Source organism: Hibiscus syriacus, unplaced genomic scaffold, assembly GCF_006381635.1.
Source record: "Hibiscus syriacus cultivar Baekdansim isolate YM2019G1 unplaced genomic scaffold, ASM638163v2 tig00110467_pilon, whole genome shotgun sequence".
NCBI lineage: Eukaryota > Viridiplantae > Streptophyta > Magnoliopsida > Malvales > Malvaceae > Hibiscus > Hibiscus syriacus.
This window is the reverse complement of record NW_024062749.1, coordinates 456856-472764: the sequence shown is the minus strand read 5'-3', so window position 1 is coordinate 472764 and position 15909 is coordinate 456856. Positions and strand designations below refer to the sequence as shown.

General features: G+C 33.7%; 2 protein-coding genes and 2 pseudogenes across 3 annotated transcripts; 2 read left to right on the top strand and 2 right to left on the bottom strand.

The window, feature by feature from the left end:
- Positions 1 to 1215: 1215 nt before the first annotated feature.
- Positions 1216 to 2145, bottom strand: LOC120127245. The gene has a single exon (XM_039145199.1). The coding sequence runs from the start codon at positions 2086 to 2088 to the stop codon at positions 1231 to 1233; it is 858 nt and encodes a 285-aa protein (XP_039001130.1). The 5' UTR covers positions 2089 to 2145; the 3' UTR covers positions 1216 to 1230.
- Positions 2146 to 2830: 685 nt separating this feature from the next.
- LOC120127445 (proline-rich receptor-like protein kinase PERK15) lies at positions 2831 to 7396 on the bottom strand. 2 transcript variants are annotated; one of them, XM_039145359.1, is made up of 9 exons: positions 6934 to 7396; positions 5835 to 6272; positions 5265 to 5636; positions 4830 to 5042; positions 4111 to 4482; positions 3757 to 4000; positions 3531 to 3678; positions 3047 to 3448; positions 2831 to 2972 (listed from the first exon to the last, which is right to left on the bottom strand). In XM_039145359.1, the coding sequence occupies exons 1-8, from the start codon at positions 6962 to 6964 to the stop codon at positions 3074 to 3076; spliced, it is 2193 nt and encodes a 730-aa protein (XP_039001290.1). In that variant the 5' UTR covers positions 6965 to 7396; the 3' UTR covers positions 2831 to 2972; positions 3047 to 3073. The 2 variants fall into 2 exon arrangements, with proteins under 2 accessions (XP_039001290.1, XP_039001289.1); XM_039145358.1 differs by having other exon boundaries at positions 2831 to 3015; positions 3067 to 3448.
- A 4041-nt stretch (positions 7397 to 11437) lies between these two features.
- On the top strand, positions 11438 to 12273 carry LOC120127246 (annotated as a pseudogene).
- A 576-nt stretch (positions 12274 to 12849) lies between these two features.
- On the top strand, positions 12850 to 14211 carry LOC120127232 (annotated as a pseudogene).
- Positions 14212 to 15909: the final 1698 nt, after the last annotated feature.

Below are 15909 nucleotides of genomic sequence, written 5' to 3'. Positions count from 1 at the left end.
TAGATTATAAATGATTTATTTTAAAAAAACATAATTTAATTATTAAATCTAAATAAGATATGATATACAAATAGTCCTCCGACTATATGATATTATTTTGTTAATTTTTTAGACTATTAAAATTTATAAAATAGTATTCTGACTATATGATTTTACTTTATTGAATCCCTCGACTATTAAAAATTATAAAATGGTCGCTTTATTATTCATATGTTTCAAATTTGTCATTTTTTTGTTAAAAAATCCATGGTCATCTGAGCTGGACGATAACCTGTTAATCGAGATATCATAACATATGGTCCTAAAATCTCAAATGACCATAGAATTCAAATGATTTTGAGGTCATATTTTATCATATCTCAATCAACAAGTTAATGTTCGGCTCAGACAATTGTCAAATTTTTAATAGAAAAAGACAAATTTGAAACATTTGATTAGTCGATGATCATTTTATAACTTTTAATAGTCAAACGACTCAACAAATCATTATTTTATTGTTAAAGAACTATTTTATAATTTTTAATAATCGAGATACTAAACAACAAAATATTGGGAGATCACTTATGCACTTTAACCATAAAAATATTATATAAACAGATTAATAATTATTAAATATAAGACGAAATAATGAATAAGTGGCGCGCATATTTGCAGACAGGCAAGTCATACCAGTTTTACCTCATCCATTGGCATTATTCCAATTATTGTTGGCCTACCTGTTATCTGTTTTACTTATAACGATGAAAAACAAAGACCAAAGTGGTAGTGGGTCAGTTAAAAAAAAGGTGGCTATTTGATCTTTTAAACCATCAACTTCCAATTGTAGATCCTGTCCGTGTGACAATCTGTTGAGTCACCCGACCAGGACCCATGTTTACACTTTTTACCAGCTTCACCATGTCTACCATGGCATCACTGTGCTACTTGTATCAATTCAGTCTTTAATCCTTTGGGAGGCGTTTTCAGATCGTGATTTCAAACAAATGGGAGTTCATGAAATCCATTTAATATAAAACTAGCCAAAATTTAATGCATTGAAATATAAATACCAGAAAATAGAGGTGATTTTGATAAAAGCATTTCCAATTAACAACCAATTGTGGATTAATAATGAAATTCATATTTACGTATACATTATCACACTGTTTATAGTAAGAGATTGATCTTCAAAAGCAGAGAGGCTGAAAATAAAAACATGGAGATCTATCCATCTTAAACAGATTGAATATTTTAAAATTTGACCAAATCGGTAACAATGTGAAGATTGACGCGAACAAGTGCCTCAAGCTCTGCTTCCATGTCCCTCATCGGCGAAAAATTGTGCATTTGATGGTTCGCATCGAGACAGGTCTCCATGCTGGTGAGTGGGCCACTTAGCTTAATCATCGCCTCCTCCAGGTTGTGCTCGTTGAGGGCTAGGAGCGCAAGGTCGTTGTCGTCGGGAATGCTTTCATAGTTTTCGATGCATACGGAGAGGGCTTCTTTGAGGCCTCCCGAGGCTTCCGGATCATCGTATAACTTGGTGGCCGTGTCGGCGGCTTGTCTCGACATGTTGGTCGACAATTCAATCCCCAGTTTCGCCACGGTGATAGGCTCGACCTGGACGGTGTCGTTTAATAATGGGGAGATGGATTTCATGCATTCGATGGGCAGCTCGGTTTCTTTGCAGATTTTCTCCAGCTCAGGGTTACTGGTGCCGGGCATTAAGGTAAACGAGAACGAAGCCGACGGACGCGGTCCTTCGGGAGTCAAATCTACGGCACCGTAGTACGGTGAATGGGGTGACTCCTCCGGTGAGAACGATGAATTTACTGTCTCGTCCGGGGCTTCGGGATTTGACGTGACGCCGTCCAGTGAGTCGGGTGTCAAATCTGCGGAACTCTCGTCCGGAGCCACGGGTGTTGATGAGCCGCCTTCCGATGTGTCGGGTGTCAAATCTACGGAACTTTCGTAGGGCCCATCGAGCGTCGATGAATTGGCATCCAGTGGGCTGTTATTACTAGAAGAGGGCAAAGGAGTTCTACTAGAAGAAGAACTACGCAATAGGTAGAAGATGGAGATGAGGACGATAATATGCTTGATCTCCATCTTCTCTTGGAAGTTAACCACGTTCAAGATTTTGAGGGAGATAAAGGGATTGGTGTTTTACGTGCCTTATAAAGCCTGGGATGCGCATGCAAATGCCATACAAACTTAACCCTAACCCTAAATTTTCGCCTAACCACCTCTTTTTCCATTTTTAGTAGCAAGATTGCGGATATTGAGGTTAAACATTGTATTCAACGGTGAATAATTTAATTTACTGTTATAATCGCGGTTGTAAAAAGAGTGGGATCCTAGGAATAAAGAAGATGTTGAAATCTAGTTAAAATTTATCCAAGTAACTGTCCGTTATTAATTAAAAAAAACTCCCTTTATTTTGTATTAGCTTGTTTAAAGATTTAGGAATAGGAATTAACTAGTTATAGTTTTACATTCGGTAAAATAATCAAGTATAGCTTAGGGGTAAAATATGATATTTTATAAAATAATAATATTTATTAAAATTAATCGTTCTTCAAAATGTATTTTTAAGTATAACAGAAATTAGCTATCTTAATATTAAAGAGAATGTTATTCTCTTAAAATGATTCAAGTTCGAATAATTTTATCTACAATTATATATGAATTTATCTATTTTTGAAACTGAACACAGATATTATCTCCTAATTATATTATAATATTAAAAAAAAAATCAAGTGAACCAAAAGATAAAAAGAAGAAAATAAACATAAATTTCAAAACCATTATGAAAAAAGTTTAATATAAAGTTATAAACCCTTGTATGCAAATCCATTGAATAACAAAAGCTACAGTGGTGCATATGCACAAAATTTCATCCACCACTGCAGAGGGGGAAATTTAACAGCGGTACAACAAATTGGGACAAGAACCCATTCCCCATCTACAGATATTACAAAATCTACACTTCCATTCGAATCCCGTCGTTTCCTACCGAATAAATTTATCGACGTTGTATTTCACGAGTTTCTGGTTTAAGGCTGCCGGTTCACTTTTTCTCCATTGGAAGTGTTCATCGTCCTTCATGGAGATCTTCAGATGGAGCTGCCGTTCTTGAGATGTTGTCATTGTCGAAAGCGCTTAGGCCGGATAAAGGACCGGAAGAGAACACCGATGATGACTCATCGGACTCAAAAGTTGTAGAAGACTGCCTCTGGTTAGGCCGGTTGTTCGAAATGGTTAAGGAATCCTGATATTCAGTAACACGCTGCACCATTTTTAAAGACTGTACTACTTCCCCCATTGTGGGCCTTTGGTTTGCCTCAGGAGCAACACAAGCAGCTGCAATAGTGCAAACTCGTACGTAATCTTCCTTTGGGTACTTCCCTCCAAGCCTTGGATCAGCTAGCTCCTCCAACCGATCCTTGTCTCTCAGGATTGGTCTCGCCTGAAAGCAGAGCAGCCAACTTGTATAAGTTGTCTAGCATCTCAATTCTCAAGTGATTAATTACAGTATTGCTATTACTCACCCACGTGACAAGGTTCTCCTGTCCTGATGGTTGCGACATATCTACAGGCGTCCTTCCGGTGAGTAACTCGAGCAATACGACTCCATAGCTGTAAACATCACTTTTTACCAGTAGATGTCCAGTCATCGCATACTCAGGAGCGACGTACCTATGAATAAAATGCCATTCTACCTGTATCAATCGAAACAACGGAGCAAGATTTACAAGAGTGGTGCATGAAACTAACCCAAATGTTCCCATTACACGAGTAGACAAGTAGTTTGTTCTGCCGTCAGGTGCTTGTTTGGCAAGGCCAAAATCAGCAACTTTAGCGTGAAAGTTGTTCTCAAGTAATATATTGGATGCTTTGAAATCTCTGTGGATAACACATGGCTGTGAGTCCTCATGAAGGTATGCTAGTCCTCGTGCAGCGTCAAGTGCAATCTTCATTCTCGTGTCCCAGTCCAGAGGACATTTTACTCCCAAGGGGCCTGAGGTAAAACGGGATCAAAGTTGGTACCAAGTATTAAAAGAGTCTTCAGATAAAAGGATAACATCGTTGAATGAGATACCAAGTGGTTCAATTTTAGAGGTAAATTACCGTGGAGCCAGGCTTCTAAGCTTCCATTTGGAACAAGCTCATAACAAAGCAAGTTTTGTGAAGAGTCGCGACTGCTATAGTAACCTACAAGTTTCACAAGATTACGATGATGCAACCTGCTGAGCATCTCAACTTCAACTAAAAACTCTTTATCTCCTTGAGGCCCTCCACTGGTAAGCCTTTTAATCGCGACAGCTGTACCATCACTTAAAACACCCTTGAAAACTCTGCCAAACCCACCCTCCCCTAGTATGCTCGCTGGTGCGAAGTTGTTTGTTGCTTCTTTAAGCTCTTCATATTGTAAAAACCGTGTGCTGCTTGGGTGGGCAAGAGATCCTGCTTGTGCAACCACATCCGCAGACCTTGGCTTTACTGCAAGAAAAATAATAACCTAAGCACTCAGCAAGACTTAATTAAAAACAGTAATGCAAAATCAATCTGTATCCTTGTTTATAAGCCTATGAGGTTTAACTAGAAATGCAAAATCACACAATAAGCTTTAGCTTCTTTTTTTTTTTTTTGTTCAGCTTATGTAAAGGGTTCTGAATCCCTTTTTGCCTAAATAGTAAGAATCACCCTACATGAGAAAGAAAGAGAAAAACAAGTTCTCTTATTTCACGACAATCTGAGAAGGTGCTAAATTGCCATTTTCATGAGATCTTATCAAAATACCTCAAAGCTAGCAAAAAAAAAAGTTATAGTCGTGGCGTTTAACATACCAGGTTCTTGAGGAGATGCTTCTGCCTTTCCCCCACGGAATGCACAGGAACAAATTATAAGCACAGATATTATAGCAAAAACCAGTAAGCCAGCAGAAATACCAAAGACAATAGTCAAATCCGAATGCTTGCCCTTGTTTGAAGGGCTTGGTGATGTAGAACTGGAGGATTTATGTGCTGGTGCAGCTACAGGTTCTGAAACCACAACGGGAGCTGTAAACAAGATGCTAAGCTTTGTCAGGACAAATAAAAGAAGATAACATCATCCCTCATATACATTATACAAATGAATATATAAGAATAATTAAAGTAAAATAAATCAAAAACTATGGGTTTTCAAGAAGCCATTGTGTGTAAAAACTACTTCCAATCAAGAAAAACATAGCTTTCAATCCCACTAGATACGAGAAGAATTTCAGTCAAATCATAATTTACCTGGGGAGGGTGCGGGAGCCTCAAACCATGTAAAATTAAGAACCTTGAAATCTCCAACTACATCTGGGTCAAAATGAACCCTATGCATCACAAGTGAAGAGTTTATTTTAGATGCATCACTGGCAGAAAAACTGATCCCTGTATGTGGAGTAATATCCATAGAGATATTTAATCTTGATAAAGTGATTGAATAAAAATTTGTAATGTCGATTTGAGTAGGCAGCAATTGAAGCTGAGAAGCTAGCTCGGCCAGAAAAACACGCCAATTTGGGTTTTGTGAGACATTTAAAAGGAGAAGGTCAAGCATTATGGGATACACGCAATGGCAACCATGACTCCCTCGTTTCAAAATTGAATTTGGTTTGCAACAATCTGGCCAATTGAAAAATATACATGTAAGCATCTCATACACAGTATAAAAAGATGAGTTAACAAATTATAAGAAGTTATTTCTTTATCATCTAGCATAGAAGACGAAGTAAAATGAAGTTGACTTGCCATATATATGATAACATTAAGAAGAAAATATAATACATTTCATAAAAAAAATGTTTTTAGAAAACATCTTACCAGACACTTCAGGAGACAATGGTGGTTGAGCCAAGCCAGTGGGAATTTCACCAGGACTGATCTGTGTAGGGGCAATATTTAGCAAGTCTGCACCTGAAGACCCTGAGGCACTCTTCTTCATCAATGGTTTCGACAGGCGGGAGCTGGTAGGAGGGTGACGGGCAGTTATAAAGGGGCCATTAAGAGGAGGTTGGACTGGTGCTATAAGTGTTAGTGCACTATGCGGTGAAAAATATCTTCGACGTGATCTATGAATCGATGGCGGATTGCAAGGTAAGGGAAGACCAGAAACAGTTGGTGCACCCTCATGTGCTATAGTGGGCGATTGTGCATGCGCTTGGAGTAGATTATTTGCCAAATCGGCACCGGTGACCAAAATGGCACAACTCACAACAACTACAACTTTCACCAAAAACGAACAGATATTTCCCAATGCTCCTGTTAAGTTATATTAAGAATTAAACACAATAAGGAAAGGAGCAAAAACTATATCAATGACAAAAAAAAAAAATCAATGTCTAGAACGCATAAGAAATAAAAAATTGAGAAACGCAAATAGGACCGACCGTACAAGATTGTAAATCGAATTAACTCAAATGCAAACGTACCTCTTTCACTGCAAAAACAATTCACTTCTTTCATAGATTTATGCAGCTATTATCTACTACTAGTTTTAGTGAAATTATTTCATAAACGAACAGATAATTTTTACTCTTCCTCTTTTTGAGACATTCTTTCATAAGCTTAGTTTCAATTACAGTTTTTTTAAAAGGAAAAAAGGAAGAATTTCTCAAAATTATCATCTAATCTAAGTAAAACTATGTTTTAAACCTAAATAAGTGTTTTATACGAATCAGTTGAAACCTTTCCTTTTATATCTCTGGTCCCAAATTGTGCAAAAAAAAAGTAAAAAAATAATCGAATTTTATATCTGAACAGAGGTTAGTTCAAATCTTCAGTTAAATAAATGAAAAATGAGGATTTTATATCTCAAAACTTTTCCAAGCAACCAAACTTGGAAATCGAGTATAGTTAAATTTATACACAAGGACGGCAAGAGAAATCAAACAAACTGGAAAAGCTAAAGCAAAGTAATTACCACAGGGATTTGAAAGAACAAAAACTGACATCGCCGACGCCGTTGATTGTAAGCGGAAATAAGTCAGATCTGGACAGATTTCCCAACAAACCAACGACAAGATCACAGTTTCATGTGAGCATAAAACCTCCAAACACACACAAAAAAAAGGAGAGAGAGAGACTACGATAACAAACTTATTTGCGATTTGCAAAGGCCAACAGAGGAGCCAACGGTGGAGATAACATCACGAGAATCAAAACTCGCACGCAATGACTGGGAATCAAAATTGCCATTACTGAGATCCCGAGTCAAAAAATTTCAGTTAAGAAAAACTAAAACTCGAGTTCCCAAACGTTGAAAAAAAGGAGAAAGAAACAGAGAAGGGAAGTTGATTGTGAATTTTGTTGGTGGAACTGAAAAATAAATACCGTTGGCTTGGCTTTCTTTTCTATTAGATAATCAGCATCAGAGAAGCTTTTGGTCTTTTTTTAAATATTTTGACCATTCATTTTGGTTTTCCTTCACTAATTTTTTTATTACTTTTATTCTTTTCATATTTACCTTTTTCTAGACTGAAATCTAAATCTACACTTTATTTTAAGATTAAAGTGTTGAATGGGGTATATAGCTTAAGGGGTTGGTAAGTAAAAAAAAAATTGCTTGATGTGGTAATAAAATTCAATTATAAAAAAAATTAAAAAAAATGATGGTCAATAATGAAAATATCGGTGGTTGTATAAGAAAAATATTCATTCAATAAAATAATTACGTTATAATCTAACAATCAGTCAATATATCGTTATAATTATTTAAATTTATAAAATTTAAGATAGATCAATTATTGTATCATGTTATAATTATTATATTTAATTATTTTTTATAAAACCATCATATATATAAATTTGTCATTAAATAATAATACAAAATTGATCATACAAGAGAGAAGAGTTAAAGAAATACAGTTAAATAATTTAAAAAAAAACAAGGATCATTATTTTTTTTATAAAAGTCACTAGTTTTATTAAATATATATATCTAAAATTATAATAAAAATTTACAACTATAAATATAAACTAAACACATAATTGGATATTTTTCATATAATGTCAATTAATATAAAAAAAATAGTCACTTTAGATCATATAATGACCAAACAAGGAAAGTGTTAAAAACTCATAAAAAATCAAAAAAACATATAGATATGAACATATCTGACTGCATTGATAAATTGAACCATAACATAGGATCAAACTAGTGAAGAAAATCGAATACTACAAATAAGAGTCTAAAATTGTAAGAAAACTACCTACAAACGTAAATAGCGTGTCTAAATTCATTCTGAGAGTTTAAAGCAAAGAAAATCATCATGATAAAAAATAAGTGTCATCTTAATTTAGTCGAGGCAATGTCAAATCTAACCTTAAAAAAATAAACAGAAAAAAGTCATCAAACAACCGATAAAAAATTGAAAACGTACCAAAAGAAATAAGTAAACGTGTCATAAAGTTAAAAAAAATTATATCATATAAACAGAGTTATTAAAAATTAAAAATAACAAATGAAAACATAAACTTAATATAAAAATTAAAGGAAAAGTGAGTAAAACTGACGACGGACAATCAACTATTAAAAAAATAGAGAAAAGCTTAAAAAAAGAGCGACACTTAAATTTGTATATCATCAATATTAACATAAAAATAAAAGTTGATGATATATTAATGAATATGACTATAATATATATATATATATATATATCATCGATATTAATCTAAAAATGAATGGAGCGATAACGATATATTGACCATCAACCATCACAATTCAAATTATACAAAATAAGTGTTAAAATAACCAAAACAAAATATCTATCGACCTTAAAAATGAAGCTGAAAAAAATCATGTAATAACATATGAAAAATATTTACTATTTTTATTAAAAGTAAATAAAATTATTTTTATTCCTAATTATAAGAAATATGATTTTATTTTTATAACTTTATATCCTAACGTGCATAAAACTGTCAAAATCCTAGCCGTTGGATTGATACTGACAGCTACTCACGCCATTCATCATCATCATAATAAAAGGAAAATACAGGAACAAGACGGGCGATTGACCAGTCACAACAATGTGCTTTTACATTTTGGATTATTCATTTTCTACTTAAAAAAAATTGTCGAGATTATACTTGTTTATTTAAGTATTTTTTTTAATATGTGTTTAATATTTTATTATTGTTTTAAGAAAGAATTATTAACATACATATAAAAGTTAACATCCAATATATATGATATGTGCTTTGATTTTTTAAGAAAAATATTATAAAATCTGCAAAAATATCTTAAATGGTTGAATCAATCACTCTATCCCTTTCGTCGTAATCACGGATGAATGAGACGATGTCAGGGACATTACATTTATATCCTTTTATATAATTCATGTATATTTTTTTAATAATCTACTTTTATATCCTTTGAAATTTTGTAATTTTGCATCTCTAAATTTCTAAAATAAATTTCTAAGTCTACATCCTAACATACAATCATCTCTCTTTGCATGATTGGACTCCCATTAATCGATCACTCCCTTCCTCATAGCTTTAAAAAAATAAGTCACATGTCAAGTAATGATCAAATTACGACTTTTTTAATTGATATTAGCAATTTAACTTTAAACTAATAATGAAATAAAACGTTATTTGTTTAGAAAGAAGAATAAAAACTTTAAACACCAAGAACAAAAAATTATGTATAATTTAAGTACTTGTTCATGAATCATGATTGTAAGTGTGTTTTATGTTTGGATTTAATATAATCATGTGGGCATTTGTTTTTGTTTTCCCCTTAAATATAAGTTAGGCTTTTACTTATGTCACCATGGGGTACTGTGTTTAGATATAATATAATCATGATGAAAAATGAGATGATCGTTTATTTTTAGGGAAACTAAGGATAAATGAGGATGATGAAGAACATGAACATGGGATAAAATTGATAAAATATATAGATTTTGGGATTATTTGAAGATTAAATTAAATTTATTGAGTTATTTTAAATTATGATTAAATTGATAAAATATATAGATTTTGGGATTAAAATTATTATTATAGTAGATTAATTTATCACATCTATCTAATCAATAATTAAAATTTTAAAATCAACAATGAAGGATTAAAATAAAAATATAATATGATATTAAATATAATTAAAAAAATGGAAACAAAAATATGAAAAAATGGGATAAAAATAGATGATTTACCCTTACTATTATTGTGCATTTAATGAGTGTTGTATATTATTAAGGGATAAGCGTGGCTTGAATCAAGACCATGAGTCTTTAAAAGGGTGGAGCTGTCCCGAATTTAATTGTCTCACCAATATTACAAATACAATACGCTCTCCGGATCATGTTGATAATGACACATGAATAAAACTTTAGAAGATTGTACCATATAAATTAAAATTTTGGTATACCGTTATGTCGTTTTCTTATATTTTATTTTGTTATGTTATAAATACGATATAAGTTATAAATTTAAACTAAACGAAGACATTGTATATTTATTTTACATGAAACAATTTATCTTACTGGTTAAGAGAATTGTTGTTGTTTATAGATGTTACGAGTTTGAGCACCAGCGATTACAAGGGTTATTGAGTGTTCATTGTTAAATGGTTGAGAATATTTAGAACAAGTACTACTTTATAATCACCTTAGCTTAATAAAAAATATTATTTATTTATTTTTTGATTATTTTATTTTATCTTTTTATTTTTATGATTCATATATTTGAGTTTTGTTATTTTTTATTTTAGTAAAAATGATAATGACTCTTATATATTTTTGTGGTATGTTTTATCTATTTCTATTACTCGTTTTTTTTTAATGTTGAATTTGATTTTGTTTCTCCAGTGTACGTTTATTTGATATTTTATTGGTCTATATCTTATTACAACTTTTAATCAACTCTTTCAAATTGATATGTACTCTTAAACACTCTGAATATGTCATATATTAGTTGTGATAATGTTAATTGTCAAATTGTCATATATTTGTATTCATATATTTTTAAATTGTATAGTTGTGTTTTTTAATTATTATTTATATGGTCTTATTTTTATTATTTAATAATTGTTTTGTGCTTTTTGACAATTAACTTATTTAAAGTTTTATTTTTAATTATAATTTTATTATATATATTATTTATTTAATAAAACTAATCATTTTTATTAACTAGTCGAGTTTATAAAATTTGAGTCGAGTTGAGTTTTCGAGTTTCTATATAAATGTAATTGTAAATATTTATAATAACATGATACTATTTGATTATAATTTAAATGGTTTTTTGTAACCATATACAATACATATACATTTTTTTCATATTTTTTTATTTATGATATACTATCATATGCATATATTATACAAAATTAAAGGATTTGACTCAAACTTTAAAATCAATCTACTAAATACTAAAAATTTCGAGTTTTATAAGTTACTATTTGAGTAACTCGGGACACATTTCTTCATTGTTGGGTTCATTTTGTTGTTGCATAAAAAGTCTGCAATCATGGGCGAGAACTCCGGGAGTAATGGAAGTCATGGATTCGTTTTGAATGTCGAAGCGGAAGCCAATCGAAATCCTCCTTCGCCAGCCACCGACGACTGTTTCACTGTTCCTTTCATGCAGAAGCTGATGGCAGAGGTTTTGGGCACATATTTCTTGATATTCGCCGGCTGTGCATCGGTGGTGGTGAACGTAAACAACGAGAAAGTGGTTTCACTACTTGGGATTTCCATAGTTTGGGGATTGGCCGTCATGGTCTTGGTTTATTCCGTGGGTCACATCTCGGGTGCCCATTTCAACCCGGAAGTCACCATTGCTTTTGCTACCCGCAAAAGATTTTATCTCAAACAGGTGCTGGAATATATAACAACCCAAGTTCTCGGATCAACCATGGCAGCCTAACACTTCGCCTTCTCTTCAGCGGTAAAGACGAACGTTACCGCAAGGGTCGGATTTGCAGGCATTTGTGATCGAGTTCATCATCACTTTCTACCTCATGTTCATTATATCCGGCGTTGCCACCGATAACAGAGCTATTGGAAAACTTGTTGGAGTTACCGTTGGGGCTACTGTGTTGCTTAATGTGCTGTTTTCTGGGCCGATTACAGGAGCATCAATGAACCCATCAAGGAGCTTGGGGCCGGCAATAGTGTGGCAGCATTACAAGGGAATATGGATATATCTTACAGCACCAATTATTGGGGCAGTGTCGGGTGCTTGGGCTTATAACGTGCTGAGGTACACTAACAAGCCATTGCAGGACATCACCAGGAGTGCTTCTTTTCTTAAGAGTTAAAATTTACAAGTTTGACGCCTGTTTGGCTGTTTGTACTTTGTAGGGGTCAGCATTCGACAAAGTTCAGTTTAATGGAGTTAAAAAGTTTTGAGTTAATTATAAAGATTCAAATTTCATTTAAAATTTATTTAAATAAAATTGAGTGAAGTCAAATCAAATTATTTGAATTTTATATAAATTTAATTATAATTATTTATAATACTATGTATAAATTAGTTTCATATATCGATTTTTATTTTTATTTATGTAAAACTTTCATCTCTCCGGTGTTTCTGTTTTTATTAATCATAAATAAATATCGGACTTTGAAATCAACAAAAATAATTATGTTCTTCAATCATAGGACACATAGGTGATATATGAGAGATTTGAGTGGTTACATTCCTTATTCGCATATATATGTTAGTGACCAAAATAGAAATTATACTGTAATTTAATGACCAAATAGAAAATTTACCCTTTATTTATTTTGAGACGAAGCCTAAGATGCCTAACAGCCCAGTTCTACAGAAATACTTATCCGAACAAACATCAGGCGCCTGATAGCCTGACACTCAAACAAAGAGAGGGAGGGAGATGAACTTTAGGCGTCTAATTTCGACTGGATCATGTCTGGCGCAGAACTTTCTCCCGTCGACCTCCGCGAAGTTCACGCAGACGGCGGTGGATGCTGCGGCTCCAGTGAGACGTACGCTGTTTTCGAGGCTATCGGTTTTAGGAGCCACTGGAGGGACAGTATCAATGGTGTTAAACGATTACGAAATGGAAGGCAAAATGATCAGAAAAGATTAACTGAGCTGCTGCGTTAAAGGACTTCGCAATTACGGTCGTTACCATGGCCAAGGATAGATTTACTTACAATGCACTTCTGAATTCCTATTGCAAGAATCGTATGAAAGATGAAGCATTAGCTCTATTTAAGAAAATGGATGAATTGAAGATCATCCACCGTGATTTGCCTTTGAACAGTCTCATTTTCTTGTATTTGAAATTGGGACAACCTGAGAAGGTGCCTGAACTTGCCAATGAATTCAAACAGCGAAACATTCCACGTAGTAGCTTCACTTATAATTTATTGATGCAGAGCTATGCTGATTTAAACTACATGGAAGGAGTAGAGAGAGTTGTGGAGGAGTTGTCAAATGACGTTGAAGAAAATACTACTTGGCAAACGTATACTATTCTTTCTTCAATTTATGTTAAGGCTGGCCAGTTTCAGAAAGCTGAGGCATTTCTTAAGAAGTTAGAGATAAGATGCTTCATAAGCGAGCGGCTTACCTTTTTCTGATTAGCTTGTATGCTGGTATTTCGAATCGTGCCGATGTTTATCGCATTTGGGAAGCTATGAAACGAGCTTTTTCCACTGTTCCCAACACGAGCTATCTTGTTATATGATTCGGTCGCTTGCTAAACTAAAGGATTCTGAGGGGTTGAAGAAATGCTTTGAGGAATGGGAGTCGGGCTGCTCTTCTTATGATATGAGGTTGGTAAATAGCACGATCCGTTGTTATCTATCTGAAGACATGCTCGAGGAAGCTGAACTTGTATTGGATAGGGCTATGAAGAGAAGTGAAGGTCTTTTTGCTCCAGCTCGGGAGTGTTTCATGGTTTACTGCTTAAAGAAACTTCGTTTTGACTTGGCTCTGATGCATATGGAAGCAGCAGTTTCCGAGAATGGTGGCTGGAGTCCGTTCCCCGAAACCACGGCTGCATTTTTTGAGTATTTTATAAATGAGGGTGATGTAGATGCTGCTGGGGACTTCTGCGAGATTCTAAGACGTAACAACTCTCTCGATTCCAATGCCTACCTTTTGTTGTTAAAAACTTTATATAGCAGCTGGTAAAGTGGCTCCCGACATGTGTGCTATGTTGGAGGAAGATGGTATTCAACTAAGCCAAGATCTTCAGGGTTTGCTATTAAATGTTTGCCCTGAGTAATGCTGGAAGCTGTTCCAGGTTCCGACCTTCAAATATTTGTATTAGTTGGCCGAGCAAATTCGAAATTATATGTTCTCTTCTGACCTCTGGTTGAGTAAGGACTGTCATCCGCCACAAAACATATTAAAAGTGTGCTCATTTGAACTTGAGACCAACAGACAATGTGTTGAGAAAACCAAAGAGTTACTATTGACATTAAAAATCATTCTCTACACTGAAATAAAGCTAAGTTCATCTGTTGTATTGCTGCAGAATACAACGCTCTCAGCCAATTTGATATATGGAAGATTGCCTATCTAAGCTCCAAAACCGTGCATGAGCGATCACTACAAGGATCAAGGGCAGGACAGAGAGGGAACTCGGACGCATGAATGGCTGGTTAACACGTTCCTTGTACAATCTCGTTCCAAAAATTAACATCCGCTTGCTTCGTCCAGCATTTTGACAGGTTGGGGCAAACATAGTAAAGTAGTCGGTGATGGTGCCCTAAAGCGAGCTGTTGATGCACTCCTAGCCGGCAAGGGTGCACCCTTTCAGCTTGCTAAGTGTAATCTAGGTAGATTCATATCAACTGGTCCCGTCGTTGCAGCGTGGTTAAGAGAATCTGGCACCCTAAAGTTGCTTGTTCTTCATGATGATAGAACTCATCCTGAAAGAACTAGGTTCGGATAAATCTCAAATTTACAGGCACTTCCTTCGTAGCAGTGTGTATAATTTAATGGTACCATTGAAGGTTGTACAAATTGTTCTAGAAGTGGCATTAGCATCTCCTTCTATGATTTATTAACGTAATATTAAATTAATGATTTAAAATATTAGAATATATTTTTTTCTATAAAATTAAATTTTAAGTTTTTGTTAAGACCTCGTAAATATTTGAGACTTTTATGTTCGATACATTTGTGTTGGACTCACTCACAATCAGTAGCGGATCCAGCAATTTAAGAATGAGGGTCTAAAATTTTAATTTTATTTTCTTAAAAATAATGGGTATATAAAAATTGTATTTTTTTTCTTAACACATTAAATTAAGTTTAACCACTCTTTCAAAATACCCCTATAGGTCATAATCATCCATCACTGCTCACAATGGAAAAGACCTTTTATATATGGTCTATGCTTTATGGGCAAGCCAAAGATATATACTAATTTAAAAAAAAACAATAAACATAATTAATTATATACTTTAAGAAAAGAAGCAAGAAAACTAATTTACCTAATTGCCCAAAAATCTACAATTTTCGGGAGGGATCATTTGGCCACCGTATCTAATTGTTTATTTAATTAGACCAAAATTGATAGAAGCGAAAACGTTATTTTATATGTATCAATTTTGGTAACATAATAATTCACAAAATCAAAGATAAATAAATTGAAGGATAATTTTTTTGGTCAAAAAAGTTGAAGGATAAATTTTTTAAATTCTTATAATTTTTAATATAATCTTTTTAAATTCACATCTTTTAATATCTTACACATGATGTGCACTTTTTACTGTTTGTTTACTTTGTTAAGCAGTAATTACGACTATCATAATTGGCTTTAGCCTTTAGCCATGACTAAGGTTGCCCACAAATATGTCCAGAAAGCTCCTTCTCTGGAAATTGCCTACCAATAATAAAACACTAAACAGATAAATCAATTTCTTCAAGAAAATAAGTTGAATGGCCGTATGGCCAATGAGCCCCAACCACAAAA

Excerpts from the sequence above, each read along its gene's own strand:
- LOC120127245 (XM_039145199.1), bottom strand. The coding sequence starts at position 2,088 with ATGGAGATCAAGCATATTATCGTCCTCATCTCCATCTTCTACCTATTG.
- LOC120127445 (XM_039145359.1), bottom strand. The coding sequence starts at position 6,964 with ATGTCAGTTTTTGTTCTTTCAAATCCCTGTG. Across the intron at positions 6,273-6,933 it reads TGTTCTTTCAAATCCCTGTG|GAGCATTGGGAAATATCTGT; the intron begins GTAATTACTTTG and ends ATAACTTAACAG. Across the intron at positions 3,449-3,530 it reads AGGAGAACCTTGTCACGTGG|GCGAGACCAATCCTGAGAGA; the intron begins GTGAGTAATAGC and ends CTCTGCTTTCAG.